The sequence below is a fragment of the Panthera tigris genome, chromosome B1, assembly GCF_018350195.1.
Source record: "Panthera tigris isolate Pti1 chromosome B1, P.tigris_Pti1_mat1.1, whole genome shotgun sequence".
Classification (NCBI taxonomy): domain Eukaryota; kingdom Metazoa; phylum Chordata; class Mammalia; order Carnivora; family Felidae; genus Panthera; species Panthera tigris.
In genome coordinates this window covers 48,739,876-48,759,421 of record NC_056663.1, presented here as the reverse complement: position 1 = coordinate 48,759,421, position 19,546 = coordinate 48,739,876, and the positions used below count along the sequence as shown (strand labels likewise).

General features: G+C 43.0%; 1 protein-coding gene across 2 annotated transcripts in view; it reads right to left on the bottom strand.

Annotated features, from left to right (window-relative positions):
* The window catches only part of EPHX2 (epoxide hydrolase 2), a 77,415-nt gene extending 57,869 nt beyond the window's left edge, over positions 1-19,546 (bottom strand). For both annotated transcript variants that reach the window (XM_042983517.1, XM_042983518.1), the window contains exons 1-2: positions 19,398-19,546; positions 4,501-4,585 (exon numbers count right to left, since the gene is read on the bottom strand). In XM_042983517.1, coding sequence (XP_042839451.1) covers positions 4,501-4,585; positions 19,398-19,498 — 186 coding nt within the window. In that variant the 5' untranslated portion in view covers positions 19,499-19,546. The remainder of the gene's footprint in view (positions 1-4,500; positions 4,586-19,397) is intronic.

Below are 19,546 nucleotides of genomic sequence, written 5' to 3'. Positions count from 1 at the left end.
AAAAAAAGCCAAACTCATAGATACAGAGAATATGGCTGCTAGAGGCAGGTGGGGGTAGGAGTGGGAGCAATGAATGGGGGGGGGGGCGGGGTCAAATGATAAAAAATAAGGGGGCTGTTCCTGGATGGCACAGTCAGTTGAACGTCTGACTCTTGATTTCAGCTCAGGTCATGATCTCACAGTTCATGAGACTGAGCCCCATGTCGGGGTCTGCACTAACAGCTCACAGCTTGCTTGGGATTCTGTCTCTCCGTCTCTTTTCCCCTCCCCTGCTCATGCACTCTCTTTCTCTTAAAATATTATTTCTCTCAAAATAAATAAATAAACTTAAAAAAAAGACACAAATGCCAAAATGGATGCAAGATAAAATATAAAATGCAAATAGACCAAAGCCATTAAGGGAATTAAAAAAATAATGGAAGAATTCACCTTTCCATAAAAATAATAAAACTCTTCCAGGCTTAGACTATTATACAAGTAAAAAAATATATATAGTTAAGTGGGAGAGTTATGTAAGTAGATTTGCATTTTAGGGAGGTCATCCTGGAAACAGTGAAGAGGGTTGGAGGAAGGGAGAATAATTAGAATTTTCACAAGTTCCCACCATCACAAATATCCACCTACTGACATCTGTGGCCAAGAACTCCATCTTCCCTTCCGTTGCCATAGATAATGGTCTATTGCTCTTATCAAGTTCAACCCCTCCATCCAGATTCCATTCCTTTGGGCTTCAAGAACATGGCTCCATCGGGTCTCCCTTCCTTATTCCTCTATCAGCAACCTTCCTTGCTAGTGGATCATTGGCATCAGCATACAAGCATGTTGTTTTCATAAAGGAAACCTCTTTCCCCTCCCACTACTGTCCCATTTTTCTGCCCCACTTTGCCTGAAAACTTCACGTAGTCTTCAACCCCTTTTTCTCATTCTTTCCTGAACATGCTCTGATCAGGCTTTCACCTCCACATTCCAGAGGCTCCTCTAGGCAATGACCTCCATGTTGTGTTGCTGTATCTAATGGGCACTCGCCAGGCTTCTACCTGACCTAGCAGTTGCATTGATACAGATGACCACTCTCTTCATCTGAAACTTGATAACTTCTTGGCTTTGAGGTCTCCTCACTCTCCTGATTTTTCTCTTATTGATGAAGATTCATTCTCCATCCCTCATTGCTGGGTCTTCCACATTAACCTGACCTTTAACATCAGAGTACCTGGGGGTCTGGATGCTCCATTTATACTTCCTTTCTCCACAATCATACTGAGTCCAATGGCATTAAAAGTGCCATCTACATGCTGTGTGTGTGTGTGTATTCATATTCAGCCTGGACATCTTTATTCAACTCTGGGTTTGCATATCCAGCTGCCTATTCTACATTCCATTTGGAGATCATTAAGCATTTCAAATTAAAATATCCCAAACTGGGCACCTGATTTCCCAGCCCCACAGTGATGAACAGCAACTGATACTTCTGGTTTGTTCTGGCCAGAAACATTTTATCCTTCATTCCTCTCTCATATTCACACTCGATCCATCAGGAAAACCTGTTGAATCTACGGGCAAACTATTCCAGACTCGGACCACTTTTTACCGATTCCGCCAACATTCCTTTAGTCCAAGCTACCCCCATCTCTCACCGAGTCAGGTTTTAAAAGTATCATTCAGGAGGTGGATCTGAGGTTTGTCCTCCCATCTTCTCATTTGGCTGCCTCTCGAATAAACCTTTTCCTTGCTGTAAATACATATATATATATACTGTCACTTCACCACTCAAAATCTCCCAGTGCCTTTCCATCTCAGGGTGAAAAAAAAAGCAGAATGGATAAACAGATTGGAGTATATTCACACAATGGGATATCATGCAGCAATGAGAATAAAACTATCTATAACTATGCACAATAACATCTATGATTCTCCAAATATAAGGTGGAGGAAAAGACACCAGATACAAAAGAGTTCAGCTGCGTAGTGGTTCCATTTACATAAAGTACAAACAGTGATCTCTAAGGTTAGAAGTCCAGAAGCGTAGTTACTCTTGGAGAGGGGCGTGTCTAAAAGGGGCATAAGTGGGGTGTCTACAGTGTTGATCATGTTTTATTTCTGGATAAATAAAACGTGCTGTCAGTGAAAATTCATTAAGCTGTACACTTGGTGTACTTTTCTGTCTGTGTTGCACACACAAATGATTAATTAAAAGATGACATTCCTTCCCATGATATGACTTTTTAGAAGACAAATTGAACCTAAGTAGCATTGATCCTTGAACAATGTGAGGTTGGAGGCACTGACCCCCCGTGCAGTCGAAAATCCACATATAACCTTTGACTCCCCAAAAGCTTACTACTAATAACCTACTGTTGACCAGAAGACTTACTGATAACAGTTGATTACCACATACATGTTATATGTATTATATACTGTATTCACACGATGAAGTAGGCTAGAGAAAAGAACACATTATTAAGAAAATCCTAAGGAAGAGAAAATGCATTTACAGCACTGTATGTGTATTTATTGAAAAAAATCCACGTAGGGGTGGGCCCATGCTGTTCAAACGCACGTTGTTCAAGGGCCAACTGCTATTTGGTTTTTCAGGCCTGCTACACACAGACTAAAGAAGTCTGAATGGGTGCAGGGTTTTTACGGCAATTACAAGATATTCACTCTAGTATGTTCACTGACAACATGTTGCACTTCCCTCTTTCCTTATCTTTCAACAATATTACTGCAGATTTTTTATTGACTTAGCATTTATTCTCAACAGTATCATTACTTTTCACTCCCCAGTGGCCACAGTGTGTGTGTGTGTGTGTGTGTGTGTGTGTGATGTGCCTTCACAGAACAGGTATGCTTTTGCTTTCTACTACAGTGCGCCCTAAGTTCTCTGACAGACTAATAGGTAGCTGTAATCTGTAAAAAGTTTTTTTTTTAATTTATTTATTTTTTTTAACATTTATTCATTTTTGAGAGTGAGAGACAGAGCATGAGCGGGGGAGGGGCAGAGAGAGAGGGAGGCTCCATGCTCCGAGCTGTCAGCCCAGAGCCCGACGCGGGGCTCAAACTCACAGACTGTGAGATCATGACCTAAGCCGAAGTCGGACGCTCAATTGACTGAGCCACCCAGGCACCCCTAAAAAGTTTTAAAATATAGACTGTGTTCTCTGTGTGCTTATGAAATAGATTCTCAATAGCCTTTCTTCTTCCAGACACAAACAGAATTCAAGTGGTTTCAAATCCTGATTATTTTGTTAAAAAACAATTGGGGGGGGGGGTGCCCTGAGTGGCTCAGTTGGTTATGATCTTGCAGTCCGTGAGTTCGAGCCCCACATAGGGCTCTGTGCTGACAGCTCCTCCTCCACTCACACTGTCTCTCTCAAAAGTGAGTAAACATTAAAAAAAATAATAAAAATTAAAAAAATAAAAAACAAGGTTGTAGTAACAATAACTACTATTTATTGAGCACCTACTATGTGCCAGGCACTGTGCTAGACACTCTCCAAGCTTCCTAACAGCCTATGAAATAGAGAGTATACCACTCTCATTTTGACTGAGACTTTGACAGGTTAAGCAACTTGTTGGGGGTCACAAAGTCTGTAAGTGGGAGCTGTGATTCAAATCCTGCGCTGATCTAGCAATCCCTTCTAAGGTATATATACCCAGAAGAATTGAAAGCAAGATGTCAAACAGATAATAATACACCCATGTTCACAGCACTATTATTCACAATAACCAAAAGGTAGAAACAACCCAATGTCCGTCGACAGATGAATGGATAAACAAAATGTGGTCTACCCACACAATGGAAAACGAACCATCCTTAAAAAGGAAAGAAATCCTTTCACATGCCACAGCACGGATGCACTTTGAAGACACCGTGCTAAGGGAAATAAGCCAGTCACAAAAGGACAAATACGGCATGATTCCACTTAGATGATGTAGCGAGAGCAGCTACATACATAGAGACAGAAAGTTCAGCAATGGTTGCTGGTGGCTGAGGAAAAAGAAGGATGGGGAGTTCTTGTTTAAGGAGTATAGAATCTCACTTTTGCAAGATGAAGAGTTCTGGAGATGCATGGTGGTGATGCATTCACAATATGAATATACTTTACATTACAAAATTATATGCTTAAAGCGATCAAGATGGTAACTTTTCTACTATGTGTATTTTGCCACAATTTAAGGTAAAAACAAAACATAACAAAACAAAAGCTACTCTGGCTGTTGTAATTCCCTGGCATAGATCTTCAAAGGGTTGGAAATTTTCCAGTCATGGGTGCCTCCTGCTGGCTGGCCCAAAGAGACAATACACCAGTCTTAAATATCTCTTTGTGTGACTCTGGGCCTCCATAACAGTGTCAGGAGGGAAGTACTAGAAGGGGTAAATGGGTAAAGCAAATGTGAGTTTGCCCTCAGGGAGCTTTTAGTCAGTGCAGGAGAATGGGTGTGTGGGCACAGAATGCCTTCTCAGGGAGGTGGGGGGCGGTCTATGAAGTTTCCCCTTACCTGGGAATATGTGATCTCTCCCCTCATGAGGCGGGCACTGGGACCATCTGGGCCTCCTTTCTGGAAAGCTTCATTCAGAAAGCCTCTGGAAGACGCAAAGGAACAACATCACGAATGTTCTGATGACTTCATCACAGCACCACGTAGGGGACGGACGCTATTTATATCCACAAACTGCTGTTAGAAAGGCATTCTGCCATGAAGGGGGAAATGCAGAGTTCAAGTTGGAATCTTAGTCTGAAAGTGCAATCCAACTGTGACATGAGACCATAAACTAAATGATGAATATGCCCACAGGTGAAGCAGCTCATGGGCGACCACGTAGCAGAGACTCTTCAACTGGTCTTACTTAAGGGACAAAATCAGACCAGATATGCAGTCATTCCTGTTTTCAGCTCATTTGCACATGGCATCGCTCCCAATGACTGCTTTATTAGTACATATTCTTCAAAGGGAATGAAATATTTTTTCTGGTTTTGATTCTGAACATAGAGTTTCTTTCTTTCTTTCTTTCTTTCTTTCTTTCTTTCTCTCTCTCTCTCTCTCTCTTTTCTTTCTTTCTTTCTTTCTTTCTCTCTCTCTCTCTCTCTCTCTCTCTCTCTCTTTCTTTCTTCCTAAATAGACTCCACTCCCAATGTAGGGCTTGAACTCACAACCCTGAGACCAAGAGTCACACACTCTACCGACTGAGCCAGCCAGATGCCCCCAACCATATAGTTCCTATTTCATTTTAACCTTATTTAAGTTTTAAAAAGTTTTCTCATGTCATGAGCTAAATTGTGCCCTCCCCCAATTCATATGTTGGAAGTCCTAATCTCCAGTACTTCAGAATGTAACTGTATTTGGAGACAGGCCTTTAACAAGGGGATTAAGTTAAAATGGGGTCATTAAGGTGGGCCCTACGCCAATAACTAACTGGTGTCCCGAGGAGCAATCCAGGCACAGACATGGACAGAGAGAAGACCATGTGAAGACACAGGGAGAAGACAGCCATCTACAAGCCAAGGAGAGAGGCCTCGGGAGCAACCAGCCCTACCACCACCTTGATCTCGGACTTCTAGTCTCTGGAACTGTTGTGGAAGCCACCCGGTCTGCAGTACTTAATAATGGCAGCCCTAGTTATCTACCACACCTCAGTTCACATTCATCCCTTATACACAGACCCAAGGAATAGTAGACACAGAGGGAGAGAGGTCAGCTAATTACCTTTTCACTTCCTTATACTACAAAATATAAGTTTCCATTCCGATTTCCTGATAATTTCCTGCCCCCAGTGGTGGATGAGCTACCCTCACAGGGCTGGCTGGGCGACATCAGACAGATGAAGGATGGGACATACGTGGCACGTACACACATCTCTGCTCCCCCGCCCCCCTGGCTGATGTGGATAGTCTATCACCACATCCTACTCCACTGAGTCCAAATACCAATGTGCAATCCTTCTTAATACAGTGCCCCAGGCAAAATATTTACAACGGACTGGAATTGGCAAGCCAGTTAAAATTATTTGCCATGCACAAGTAAGACGACAAACATCTCGAATCTGGGAGTTTCATTTCTGATAACAGTCAACCTACCTTTTATGCAACTAACCCTCTTGCAGGTAACAAGGATCAACTTTGCACAAAATGTACCCAGATAGATTTCTAGTACTTGCAGCCTTGTTCAACTTTCCAGTAATAACAATGGTGTTGCCACACCTTTGCTGTCAGTTGTCTTTTTGTAATTTATTTTTCTTTTTTTTAAGATTGTGTTTTTAAGTAATCTCTGCACCCAACGTGAGGCCCCAACTTACAACCCTGAGATCAAGAGTGGCCTGCTGTACTGACTGAGCCAGCCAGGCACCACCTACCCCAGTTGTCTTTTTTTTTTTTTTTTAAAACGCTGTTATTAAATGGCAATTACAATACCATCAAATTCACATTTTAAGTGTATGATTCAATGATTGGTAGTAAATTTACAAAGTTGTGCAAACATCAGCACATTCCAGTTTTAGAACATTTCCATCACCCCAAAAGATCCCTCTAGTTTGTTTTAAGTTTATTTATTTTGAGTTGGGGGGAGAGAGAGAGATCCCAAGCAGGCTCCACAGTCAGCACAAAGCCTGATGCGGGGCTTGAACCCACAAACCAAGATCATGACCTGAACAGAAACCAAGAGTTCAACCAAGAGTTTGTTTAAGCAACTCAGCCATCCAGGCACCCCTGCTTTCCAGTTTTAAGAATCAAGAGACAATTCAACTCAACAACCTTTTATTGAGCACCTAAGGTGTGTAAAACATCATGCTGGGTGCTGTGATATAAAAATGGAAAAACAGGATTGTATTCTTAAGGAGCTTATGGGGAACAAGGGAGGCAACCTATATACAAATAACTAACATGCTGGATGAGTAGGATGGAAAGCAAAGGGAAAATTACTTTTGTGCCCGGAGAATGTGGGCTGATAAAAGAAAAGGAGCTGAGTGAAGAATATAATTGTAGACGAAGGAGGTACCAATGTATCTAAAACCACATCAGGCAATAATAATAATAATAATAATAATAATAGCAATTTGAGATAAGAACATTGTTGGATTTGAAACCATGATTTCCAAATTCTAACGGTGGCTAATAAGAGCCATGAATGGTGAAATGGCCATTACAGAAAATGAAATTAGTGAATCAAAAGGCACGATACATTTTTCAAGGACAAATAGTAAAATGATGAATTAAAGTTAATGAGCAAAAAGATGAGACCTGAGAGGCCAAATGCCTTCCATAAACAAACAAGAATTCTAGAAGGATAGGGACGCCTGGGTGGCTCAGTCAGTTGAGTGTCAGACTTCAGCTCAGTCATGATGATCTCAGGGTCTGTGGGTTCGAGCCCCACGTGGGGCTCTGTGCTGACAGCTCAGAGCCTGGAGCCTGTTTTGGATTTTGTGTCTCCCTCTCTCTCTGCCCCTCCCCTGCCTGCGCTCTGTCTCTCTGTCTCTATCTCTGTCTCAAAAATAAACATTAAAAAAATTTTTTTTTTAATTTAAAAGAATTCCAGAACGATAGATCTGAGAAGCAATACAGCAATAACAGGAGAGCATTTCTCAGTACTGAAGAAAGATTTGAGTCCTCAGGTCAAAAGTATACCAATTACCAAGGCAAAATTAATGAAAAATAAAAACACAAAAAGACCCCACAACAGGCATATGTTGGAGAACTATGTCAATTCCTAGGATAAAAAAGGGTAACAACCTTTTTACAGAAAAACAGATTTACACAAAAGAAAAACAATTCAAGCTAACATTAGTTGTCTATCTGCAGCTTTAAGTGTCAGAAGATTGTGGAGGAACCACTCACTAGACATTGAGATAAAAAGAAACAGCCCAAAAATTCTAGCCCCAGACAACTTTTTTTTTTTTAAGTTTATTTACTTTGAGAGAGAGAGACAGAGAAAGAGAGAGAGAATCCTAAGCAGGCTCTACACTGTCAACGCAGAGCCCAACACAGGGCTCAATCTCACAACCGTGAGATCAGGACCCAAATCAAGAGTCGGACGCTTATCTGACTGAGCTACCTAGGGGCTTCTAGCTCCAGACAATTTATTATACATTTGTGAAGGCAACAGAAAATCTCAGCCATGTAAAAGTAATGTTTACCATCACATGCCTTGCCAGGAAAAAAAAAAGAAAGAAAGAAAAAATTCAAGAGAGATCTCCAGTCAACTTAACATAGATCAAAGTAAAAAGTTGAGAACAGGACAAATGCGGTTTATAAGAAATTGGAAATTTAAGTTTTTAAAAATATCATTTGTCATAGCATTAGAAGAAAACAGAACTAAATCTGATGAAAGAAGTTTGAGACCTCTACACTGAAAACTACAAAACTAAGAGAAATTAAAGACCTCAACAGATGGAGAGATCTGTATCAAGTTCATGAATCAGGAGACTTAATATGGTTCAGGGAAAATTGTCACCAAACTGATATAAAGATTCAATTCACTCCAATGAAAATGCCAGCAGATTTTGTGTATAAGTGTGAAAATTGACACACTCATCATAAAATTTATCTGGAAACACAAAGGACACAGAACAACCAAATAAATCTTCAAGAAGAGATATGAAGGATTTATATTATAAGATTTTAAGATTTGTTATAAAGCTATAATAATTATGACAATGTGGTATTATTGCAAACATAGACATATATATCAAATTAATATAACAGGGAGGCTAGAAATAGGCCTCCACATATATGGTCATTCGATTTTTCAACAAAGACACCACTAACATTTAATGTAGGAAAGATTTTTTTCATTAAATGGCATTACAGCAACTGAATATCCATGAGTGGGGGGCGGGGGGGACTTCACACCATTTACAAAATTTGTTTTGAAGTGGAACATAGACCTAAATGTGAAAGTTAAAACAATCCAGCTTCTAGAAGAAAAAGCAATATGGGCCGTCTGGGTGGCTCAGTCAGTTAAGTGTCTGACTCTTGATTTCGGCTCAGGTCATGGCCTCAGGGTTCATGAGTTCCAGCCCCACAACAGGTTCACGTTCTCTCTATGCCTCCCCCACGCATGCACACTCTCTCTCAAAATAAATAAGTAAACTTAAAAAAAAAAAAAGAAGAAAGAGCAACATCTTCATGACCTTTAAGTAAGCAAAAATTTCTTAAAAGGACACAAGAAGCACTAACATAAAACAAAACAATGATAAATCAGATGTCATTAAAATCAAGACTTTCTGTTCATCAAAGACATCATTGAGAAAGTGATGAGTAAACCATACACATGGAGATGTTTGCAATATATACATATGACAAAGGACTTCTATCAAGAATATAAAAAGAATCCTTAATCTTTTCTCAATAAGGGAAAGATGACCCTATTGAAAAATGCGCAAACAACTTAAACAAGAATTCCACTCAAGAGAATTACCAAACGGCCAATAAGCATATAAAAAGAAGCTCAACATCATTATTCATCAGGGAAATACAAATTAAAACCACAATGAAGGGCGCCTGGGTGGCTCAGTCAGTTGAGCTTCCGACTTTGGCTCAGGTCATGATCTCACGGCCTTTAGGTTGGAGCCCCGCATTGGGCTCTGTGCGGACAGCTCAGAGCCTGGAACCTGTTTCAGATTCTGTGTCTCCCTCTCTCTGACTCTCCCCCATTCATGCTTTCTCTCTCTCTGTCTCAAAAATAAATAAACATTAAAAAAAATTTTTTTTAAACCACAATGAGATGACACTATATACCCACCAGAACCACTAAATTTAAACACCCTGACAATGTCAAGGACTAATGACCTTGTGGAGAAAGTGAAACTCTCTTCCACTGTTGGTAGGAGTATAATTTGATAGCAGTTTAGAAAATAGCAGTTACTGGGGCGCCTGGGTGGCTCGTTGCTTAAGCATCCGATTTTGGCTCAGGTCATGATCTCGCAGCCCGTGAGTTCAAGCCCCGCATCGGGCTTTGTGCTGACACCTCAGAGCCTGGAGCCTGCTTTGGATTCTGTGTCTTCCTCTCTCTCTGCTCCTCCCCTGCTCATTCTCTCTCTCTCTCTCTCAAAAATAAATAAACACTAAAAAAAATAAGAAAGAAAGAAAATGGCAGTTCCTACTAAGCACTTTGATATCAACACAGGGCACATACCTCTATGCAATAAAGTTATAAGGCACACACACCTTTATGCAACGATTAAAATGGCATCGAAAAATGCAAAACTAAGAGAGTGGGGATGGTATCAGGACAGCACACTGAGCATGTATCTATTTCTCTTTCTGCCTAAAATCCCACTAAGAGTATACAAAAGATACCCTTAAGAGATTTAAAAAGAAAAATAACTTCCATCGTTAAGAAAAACAAGAAAGCGTAAATTATCGGACTAAAAAGTATAAGAAAATCTGGAAGACGGATATAGCTTGGAACACATGGACTAAAAAAAAGAGAGAAAGGAGGAAAACAAGAGCCTGAACATGTGAAAAGAAGTCTACTGTTGTTCTTTCCCCATGAAGTCCCAGGGCAGGTTCAAAGTCACTGTCAATAAACTCCATGAGTAGAAAGTGGACTCAGGGACTTCTGACAGCTGAGCTGGTGCCTCCCCTCCCTGCTACCATTTCATTTATTCACTAACAAACACTCACTGAGCACCTTCTATGTGTCAGGCACTGTTAGAGGCAACATGGAAGGAGTGAACAAAAATCTCTCTCTTCAGGAGCTCACATTCTAGTGGGGGGAGAAAGAGAATAAACTGGTAAATTACACAGAGTATCAGTGATACTGAGAAAAATTAAGTTGTAAAGGAGGCAGACAGTGTTCTAGCCATTACTGCTACCTAAAACATCAGCCCCAAAACTGTGGCTTAAAACAATCAGTCATTTTATTATCTCTCAAGGTTTCTGCAGGTCAGGAATTAGGGAAGGGCTCAGCTGGGAGGTTCTGGCTGGGGATCCCTCCTGTGTCTGCAGACAGCTAGAACTGGATGGGGGAAGGGAAGGGCTGAAGCAGCTGGGGGCTGACCAGGTATGTCTCTTTTCAAGCAGTCTCAGGGCCTCACCGAGCGGTCTCCCCAAGTCAGTTGGTGTTAAAAAGAAAACCACAGGCTCCAAACACAGTTACTTTCCTTAAGGCCTCACATCAGTAAGACTTCCTTCTTACCTAAATGGAGTTTCAGTCTCCACCCCAAAAATGGAGTTTCGGTCTCCACCCCAGTCACTCCATTGGCCTTCCTGGTGACCAGTCCCAACCATGAAGGTTTGTAAGCTCCCCCCATGAGTCACCTCATTGCCTAGCAATGGCACTCCTCTCCCTCAGGAAATTCGGAGGGCTTTAGAAGCTCTGTGCTAGGAACCCAGGACAAACACCAGACAAATTCTTCATTATACAAAAAAGACACCAATAAACATGCATTCTGATAGAAAAGGTTCTGTTAATGGAATAAATTACTATATATGCACATTAAAAAATCATAGGTGGGGGCGCCTGGGTGGCTCAGTCAGTTAAACCTCCAACTGACACTCAGGTCATGATCTCATAATTCATGAGTTCAAGTCCCACATTGGGCTCTGCACTGACAACATGGAGCCTGCCTGGGATTCTCCCTCTCTCTCTCTCTCTCTCTCTCTCTCTCTCTCTGCTCCTCCCCACCTCATGCTTTCTCTCTCTCTCAAAATAAATAAACTTAAAGAATAAATAAAAATAAAATAATTACAGCTTACTTAAAGAGATAAGAAACAAAATGTACCCATAAGAAGACTAGAAATAAAATGTTTCCCCCCCCCGTTAAACTGGAGAAAAAGAAAACTTGGTCAACACAACTACAGACAGGAAAAAGAGGAATAAAGGAAGAAATAGCAGAAGCGGTGGTTAAGTAGAAAACACAAAACATCATGGTAGGAATCAATCAAAGTGACAAACAATCCAGGACAAAAATGGGAAAACAGCGTAACAGGTAAATACCAAAGGAAGAGCTACAAATGGCCAATTAAAATGAATAGTGAAGAGGAAAATGAAAACTTGCACAGCAGGGTGCTATTTTTCACCCATCTGCATGGCAAAAATTTAAAAGGGTCATCCCCGCTGCGGGGAGGCTCTGGGGCTGGGTTTCTGATACGCTGTCAGGAAAGGTGCAGTGTTTTTACAGAAGGCTTTGGCAGAATCCATCAGTAACTTACATGTAAATGCACTTTCACCTGATGTTTTCCACTTTTAGCAAACTACCCTAGGGAGCTATTGCAGGGACACTGTTTGTAACATTGATGATTAAGAAATAACAAAATGTCCATCAAGAGGGAAAATGTTTAAATAAACGATGGCACTTCCACGTTGTGGAATACTATGGAGTGGTTAAAAAAAGGAAAAGTAGATATATATATAAATAGACACAGGAAGATGTCCAATTGTTAACTGAAGTAATTGAAACTAAGCAAATTAAGTAAAAAAAAAAAAAAAAAATTAAGGCCTAAAACAGTATGTGTGCCACAATCCTATTTTTTTTTTAATCTTAGCTATCTACCAAACTATCTACCAAACTCCACACCCGAAAAACAAATAATCCAGTGAAGAAACGGACAGAAGACATGAATAGACACTTTTCTAAAGAAGACATCCAGACGGCCAACAGGCACATGAAAAGATGCTCAACATCACTCCTCATCAGGGAAATACAAATCAAAACCACACTCAGGTACCACCTCAGGCCAATCAGAGTGGCTAAAATGAACAAATCAGGAGACTACAGATGCTAGCGAGGATGTGGAGAAACAGAAACCCTCTTGCACTGTTGGTGGGAATGCAAACGGTGCAGCCGCTCTGGAAAACAGTGTGGAGGTTCCTCAAAAAATTAAAAATAGATCTACCCTAGGACCCAGCAGTAGCACTGCTGGGAATTTACCCAAGGGATACAGGAGTGCTGATGCATAGGGGCACTTGTACCCCAATGTTTATAGCAGCACTCTCAACAATAGCCAAATTATGGAAAGAGCCTAAATGTCCATCAACTGAGGAATGGAAGAAGAAATTGTGGTTTATATACACAATGGAGTACTACGTGGCAATGAGAAAGAATGAAATCTGGCCATTTGCAGTAACGTGGATAGAACTGGAGGGTATTATGCTAAGTGAAATAAATCAGTCAAAGAAAGATACCCTATGTTTTCACTCATATGTGGATCTTGAGAAACTTAAGACCATGGGGGAGGAGAAGGGGAAAAAAAGTTACAGAGAGGGAGGGAGGCAAACCATAAGAGACTCTTAAATACAGAGAACAAACTGAGGGTTGATGGGGGGTAGGGGAGAAGGGAAAGTGGGTGATGGGCACTGAGGAGGGCACCTGTTGGGATGAGCACTGGGTGTTGTATGGAAACCAATTTGACGATAAATTTCATATTAATAAAATAAATAAATAAATAAATAAACCTAGCTATCTACCAAACTACCTACCTACCAAACCGTGCATCGAGGTGCCTGCAAATTCAGATAAGCAAGTGACAGACAGACAAGGCCTTATCCGAAACCTCAGAACCAGAGGAGTTTCAAAAGTCAGAACTGTTCAGACTGTAATGGTAAAGAACTGGGGGATATACCATGGTAAGTAACCCCTCCAGGAGGGTCTGGGGCAGCCCTCTTAATCAAAACCATTAGTATTTCTGTGGTGAAAGTGTGACTACTCACAGCAATGGGATAAAAATGAAAAATAGCCCCATACTTGTTCAGTTCGGATTTACTACCAAAACGAGGTCAGATTTTGTGGTCAAATGAAGTCAGGCCCAGGTTTTGCTATAAAGAATTATGGGGGTGGGGGGGTGGCGCCTGGGTGCTCAGTCAGTTAAGTGTCCAACTTCAGCTCAGGTAATGCTCTCATGGTTGGTGGGTTTGAGTCCCGAGTCAGGCTCTCTGCTGTCAGCACAGCACAGTCTGTTTTGGATCCTGCGTCTCCCCCTCTCTCTGTTCCTCCCCCGCTTGTACTTTCTCTCAAAAATAAACACACAAAAAAAAAAATTACGGGGGGGACCCTCTAAAAACCCCCTTGGTTTTGGATTAAATGAACTAGGTATCAACCACGATTACAGGCATGGGGAGAGGAAGAGGAAGAAGAGGGACCTGCATTCCTTGTTTTTTTTTTTTTTTTTTAAGTTTATTTCTTTTGAGAGAGAGAAAGAGAAAGCGAGCGAGCGAGCAAGGGCAGGGGAGGGCAGAAGGAGAGGGAGAGAGAGAGAATCCTGAGTAGGCTCCACACGGCCAGAGCAGAGCCCGATGCAGGGCTCGAACCCACAAACCATGAGATCATGACTCAAGCCAAAAATCCAGAGTCAGACATTTAACCGACTGAGCCATCCAGGTGCCCCAGGACTTGCATTACTGTTCTGTGCTATTCTGTTAGTTTGAAAATTTTCATAACAAGGATGCATCTGTGTATTAGTTGTGAAGTTAAAACCTATGTGTAAAAGAAAATAAAGAGAAAGATGCTTCAGAGATAATTTAAAATCCCAGAGGTAGTAAGTAACAGGCATAAAGCACTACAAATCTGGGAGCTGCCCCCGGAGCTCCTGGAGGCATTCAACAAATACTTCCTGATAGAGCACGCAGGATACAGATAAGAAGACCTGATTCTCAAATACCCTTTCTGTATTTGCTGACCCCTTGTTTCTCTTGCTAAAAAAAACATTTACTGAGCACTGCATACAACAAGCACCTCGGGTTCTAGCACATACATTTTTCTTTTTTGTTTGTTTATTTTTATTTATTTATCTAGAGGGGGTGGGGGGAGCACAAGCAGGGGAGGGGCAGAGAGCGAGGGAGACAGAATCCCAAGCAGGCTCGGTTCAGCTAGCACAGAGCCCGATGTGGGGCTCAAACTCGTGAACTGTGAGATCATGACCTGAGCCAAAGTGAAGAGCGAGACACAACCGACTGAGCTCTCCAGCGTCCCCTTGAACATACAGTTTTGAAAGGACCTGATACTCTCCCCATCCCTGGTGTTCAGGCCAAGTGCAGCGGGCGGACCTTCCACAACAAAGCTGTGTGCGAAGGTATTACGCGAAACACGACTGTCTACACAGCGGATCCGGATCTCAGGGCGCCATCCTGGCTCCTCTAGATCATGTCAGCCTCAGCTGTCAAGGTGACCCCCATCTCTAGCACCCCGACCCTCACAGGACACTGGTCCGAGCGGGTCACCGCCAAGAGTGGAGTCTCCCCGTCCCTCCTCCTGCTGTGCGATGCTACCGATGCCCACCGGAAGAAGCTGCACCCTCCTGTTCCAGGCCAGGTATTCAGGCGTCTCCACTGCTGGAGTTCAGGATGGCCTCCCAGGCCGCCATCACCTTGTCCTCTGGCAGGGATGTACAGATGTCCAGGACCCTCCCGCCCTCTCCCCCTCATGGCTTCGGCACAAGGCTCTCGGGCCTCCCTGGATCCCCACTGGGCCCTTCAGCACAGCTTCCTCACCTTCCACGCCTGTGACCTCGCTCAGAGAAGGACTCGCTCACTTCGGCTCCAACCGCTGCCGGGCTTCACCGTCACCCCGCCTGCTCTACCAGCAAGCGCCCGAACTCCCGGGTCTCAAGTGAGCATCAGCCTCTTTCCTCTGACCAGTGTACCTGACCCATCACCCCAACAACCGGCTACCTTGCATTTGAGCACCTGTGATTTTACCTCCCCTCCACCCCAGCGCAAAACCCCTGAGACAGTCACCGGCTATCAAAGTAGGTACACGCTCAGCCTGACTTTCCTGTCTCACTACAGCTCAGGAACAAGCAACTCCCCTACTTGTCTCCCACGACGTCCCTCATCTCTGGCCACACTCAATCTTCTAGTGCACATTCCATGCTTTCCACCCCCCATCCCCCAAGCCTTTGCTCGTGCCGCTCCCTTCATCTGGAAGGTTCTCCCTTCACATCTCTCCCCATCAACCTCTTACCAGTCTTCTCAGGCTCTGCCTCCACTAAGGCTTTCCTGGTTCTCCAGTTTAGGCCTAATCCGTCCCTCTTTTGAACCACCCAAAAACTTTGTCCCTCTGATGGCACTGCCTTCATCTTGAGCTCTGGCCATCTGTGGATGCCTGAGTTTGCATACCGGATGCCAAGCACGTTGAAAAATGTACAGTGTAAGGCAGGCTCTTCAGGCTCACCTTCTTTTTTTTTTCTTTCCATGTTTATTTATTTAAGAGCAAAAGAGAGTGAGAGAGCCCAAGGGAGTAGCAGAGAGAAAGAATCCCAAGTAGTCTCCGGGCTGTCAGTGCAGAGCCTGACATGGAGCTTGAACTCACGAACTGCATGCAAGATCATGGCCTGAGCCGAACTCAAGAGTCGGATGCTTAACCAACCGAGCCACCCAGGTGCCCCAGGCTTACCTGCTGAATGAATACCTTCACGGTTAGTTCCCAGACTCCAAAGGCTAAGAAGGTCAAGATTATGGACTCTGACCTCCTGGCACCAGCTAGCTTTGCTATGACCTGTTTTATGACTGCTGGGAATGATCTTAACCATGGTCACAGAGGGAGTCCAAGAGTCTTTGCAACTATAAACAGAATATGCCTAATGGAGCACTTTACACATGCACGAGACTTTTATAAAGAAATGTGTCACAATACAGCCATCCATCCACTTTACACGTTACCTAATTTAACCCTCACAAAAATTTCTAGAAGGCATTTTCTTATTTTAACATGAAGACTAGGGTTATAGAGGAGTTGACTAAGACTAAAACAGATTAAACAAGGTTACCCAGCAGTACGTGTTAGAACTGAGATTTTTAATCTGGGCCTGACTCAGAGATGAGTGCTGTTTTCAATACCCCACATTTGTAAACTTGTATACTTGTATCCTCACAAGTCATGTTCACCCCCACATTGATGAGATCACAGGCACAAATATAGCTCGCAGCTTACTCTCTTTTCAGGCCTTTTAAAAATAAAATCAAATTTATGAGTCAAAAGGAAGCAAAACAACACTATGGTTAAAAGGGTTTCTAAACTCACTAGGGAACCTGGGTGGCTCATTTGGTTAAGTGTCCAACTTGGGTTCAGGTGATGATCTTGTGGTTTGTGGGCTTGAGTCCCGCGTCGGGCTCTGTGCTGACAGCTCAGAGCCTGGAGCCTATTTCAGATTCTGTGTCTCCCTCTCTCTGCCCCGCCCCCCACTCACGCTCTTCCTCAAAAAGAAATGAATATTTTAAAAAAATAAAAAAATAAAAATAAAAAATAAAACTCACTAATCCTCCCTCAGCTTCTTGCTCCTGTAAATGATCTGAATTGGACAAGCCTGGATCAAAGGTGGCCTTCCATTTTCAATCCTTCTCTCAAATCCTAATGACCTGGGATGTGATTATTCTGATTGTGGACTCTGTAGGCACAGAGTTTATTGTGTTATTTGTGTTTACTGACAACAAATAATTATTGACACACTTATTATTGATGTGACATATTGATATCAATTTATTATTGACATACTTATCAGTGTACTTACTCACCGCCTACAGACTGGTATCTTTCCCTGTACAATAGCCAAGGGAGTGGGAAGTCATGATGAACCAGAGAGGAAAGAATCCTAAACAGGGAGGCAGAAAAACTGGTTCCATGGCTGCCTGTGTCTAATTACTACAGAGATCAAGTGAATCCTCTGCTAAGCTTCAGTTTCCATACTGTAGGAGTAAGGGCTGCTCTAGATTCTGAGACCCCTTTTGGCTTGGCATGCTTGCACTAACCAGTCTTTTATAATTGATACAACAGGACAGAAAGTCCTGCTGGTCTTTAGTATCACAAGAATTCTAGAATGGGGCATGTTTTGTACTGGTTTGATATGATTTCAAATCCACAACAAAGAGCCCCCCCCAGCCCCCCAAAATGAAGTTGTTAGATGTGAAGCTGTTTTGAAAGGAGGGAAGCTGTAACAGAAAGTCAGTAACTGGTCTGGTCCTATGCCCTTGATAAGCACTCAGTAGCTCAACTGCTGACGGCCTCACTGGATGTCAATCAGTAAAAAAAACTGAAGAAGCCCTTCGGAGAGTCTGTGAGGACTCTCCAGAGTATTTGGTCAGTGCTGAGGGGCTCTGCTAGTCTAAATAGCTCTCCCAAGCCCTTGGGGCAATTAGCTTTTGCCCTGATAAAGGCTACTCTTTCAGGAATAGCCGCCAGCTGGGGAAGAAAGTCCTCCTGCCCACCAATGCTTGTGCCATCGTTCCCTAGCAACATGCTCTGGCAACAGGGGACTCTGACTTTTGCACCAGCAAGCTGGAGGGCAGCTCTCAATTGGCTACACCATCTCCCACAAGTGCAAACTCAAACAACTACATTTGGACCTCATTTGGATACAGTTCAGATCTCCTTAACTGGAACAAGAATGGGATTAATCAATCATTGTTTGCAAGTATGTTATTTATTGGTTTATGAAGGGACATTATCCTGCATGCTATTGGCTTGTGAAATACCCACAGCAAACCAGTGTTCAATAAACTGCAGACAAAAACAAACTCAATCTCTGAGCATTAATTTGCCATGAAACAAAACAGGGCACAATTCTCAAAGCTTCCACCCTCTACTTATTCTTGCCACTAGTTCAGAATTTCGTTTTTGTGGGTGTTGCCAGAGTGATCTCTCTTTCTTCCTTTCTTTCTTAATGTTTTAAACAAACAGACTTTCCTTCCTTCTCACTATAGGAGAAACACATGTTCATAAGCAGATATTTGCACTTAGAAAATGCAAAAAGTAGACAAATGAAGGAAATAATTCATAATCTCACCTGGGATTAACAATCCCAAGGATATTCTGGAATACTTCTTCCAGACGTTTTTCGGCATATAGCTCTTCTTCCCCCATAACTGAAACCATGTTGTATTAATTGTTTTACATTCTGGTGGGTGGTTTTTGTTTGTTTCTTTTCCCCAATTATCACAACAGGTCTTTCTTTTCTGGTGTTACTGAAATCTCATTCTGAACATTTCTCTTCACAGGTGACGCTTCCTAGTCCATCATTTCCCAGCGATTCGGCTTTGGGGCTGTTTCTCTAGTTTGCTCTTCTAGTACGTGAACGGCAACGCACAGAACTTTTTTCTCTTGCAAACTTCAGCGCGTCTTTTAAGACCCATTCCATTACACAGACTTAGGGGACAGCAGATGGCGCGGCGAGCAGTTCCCCTCCCTTTGGGAAAAGCCTTCAATACACAGGGCAATTGTGGAGTCTTTAGAGAGATTTAATTACTCAGTATTCAGAAAGACAATGGGTCTACTGACATGCTCGGGTATTTTCGGGCCGGGTAATTGTTTTAACCTTCAGCAGGGCTCTCTCCCTAAGCAATGTGAAAGCACGGCCTGAGGTCCCCAGAGGCAGCTTCTCGGCAGGGTCCCGCCCCCTGCCGCGCCGCCTCCCCCTCTCCCCCTACCCTTCGCCCGTAGTCCTTTTCTGGCCCGGCGCCGGCTCCCTTACCTGGGCAGCGCCAACTCCTCCTCCGCGCGGCCGAAGGCCCCGGCCAGCGAGGGCAGCGCCAGGACCCCGTACAGGTCGAACACGGCCGCGCGCAGCGCCATGGCGGCCTGCGCCTCTACCTCCGGCCCCGCACAAAGCGCCCGGGGTGC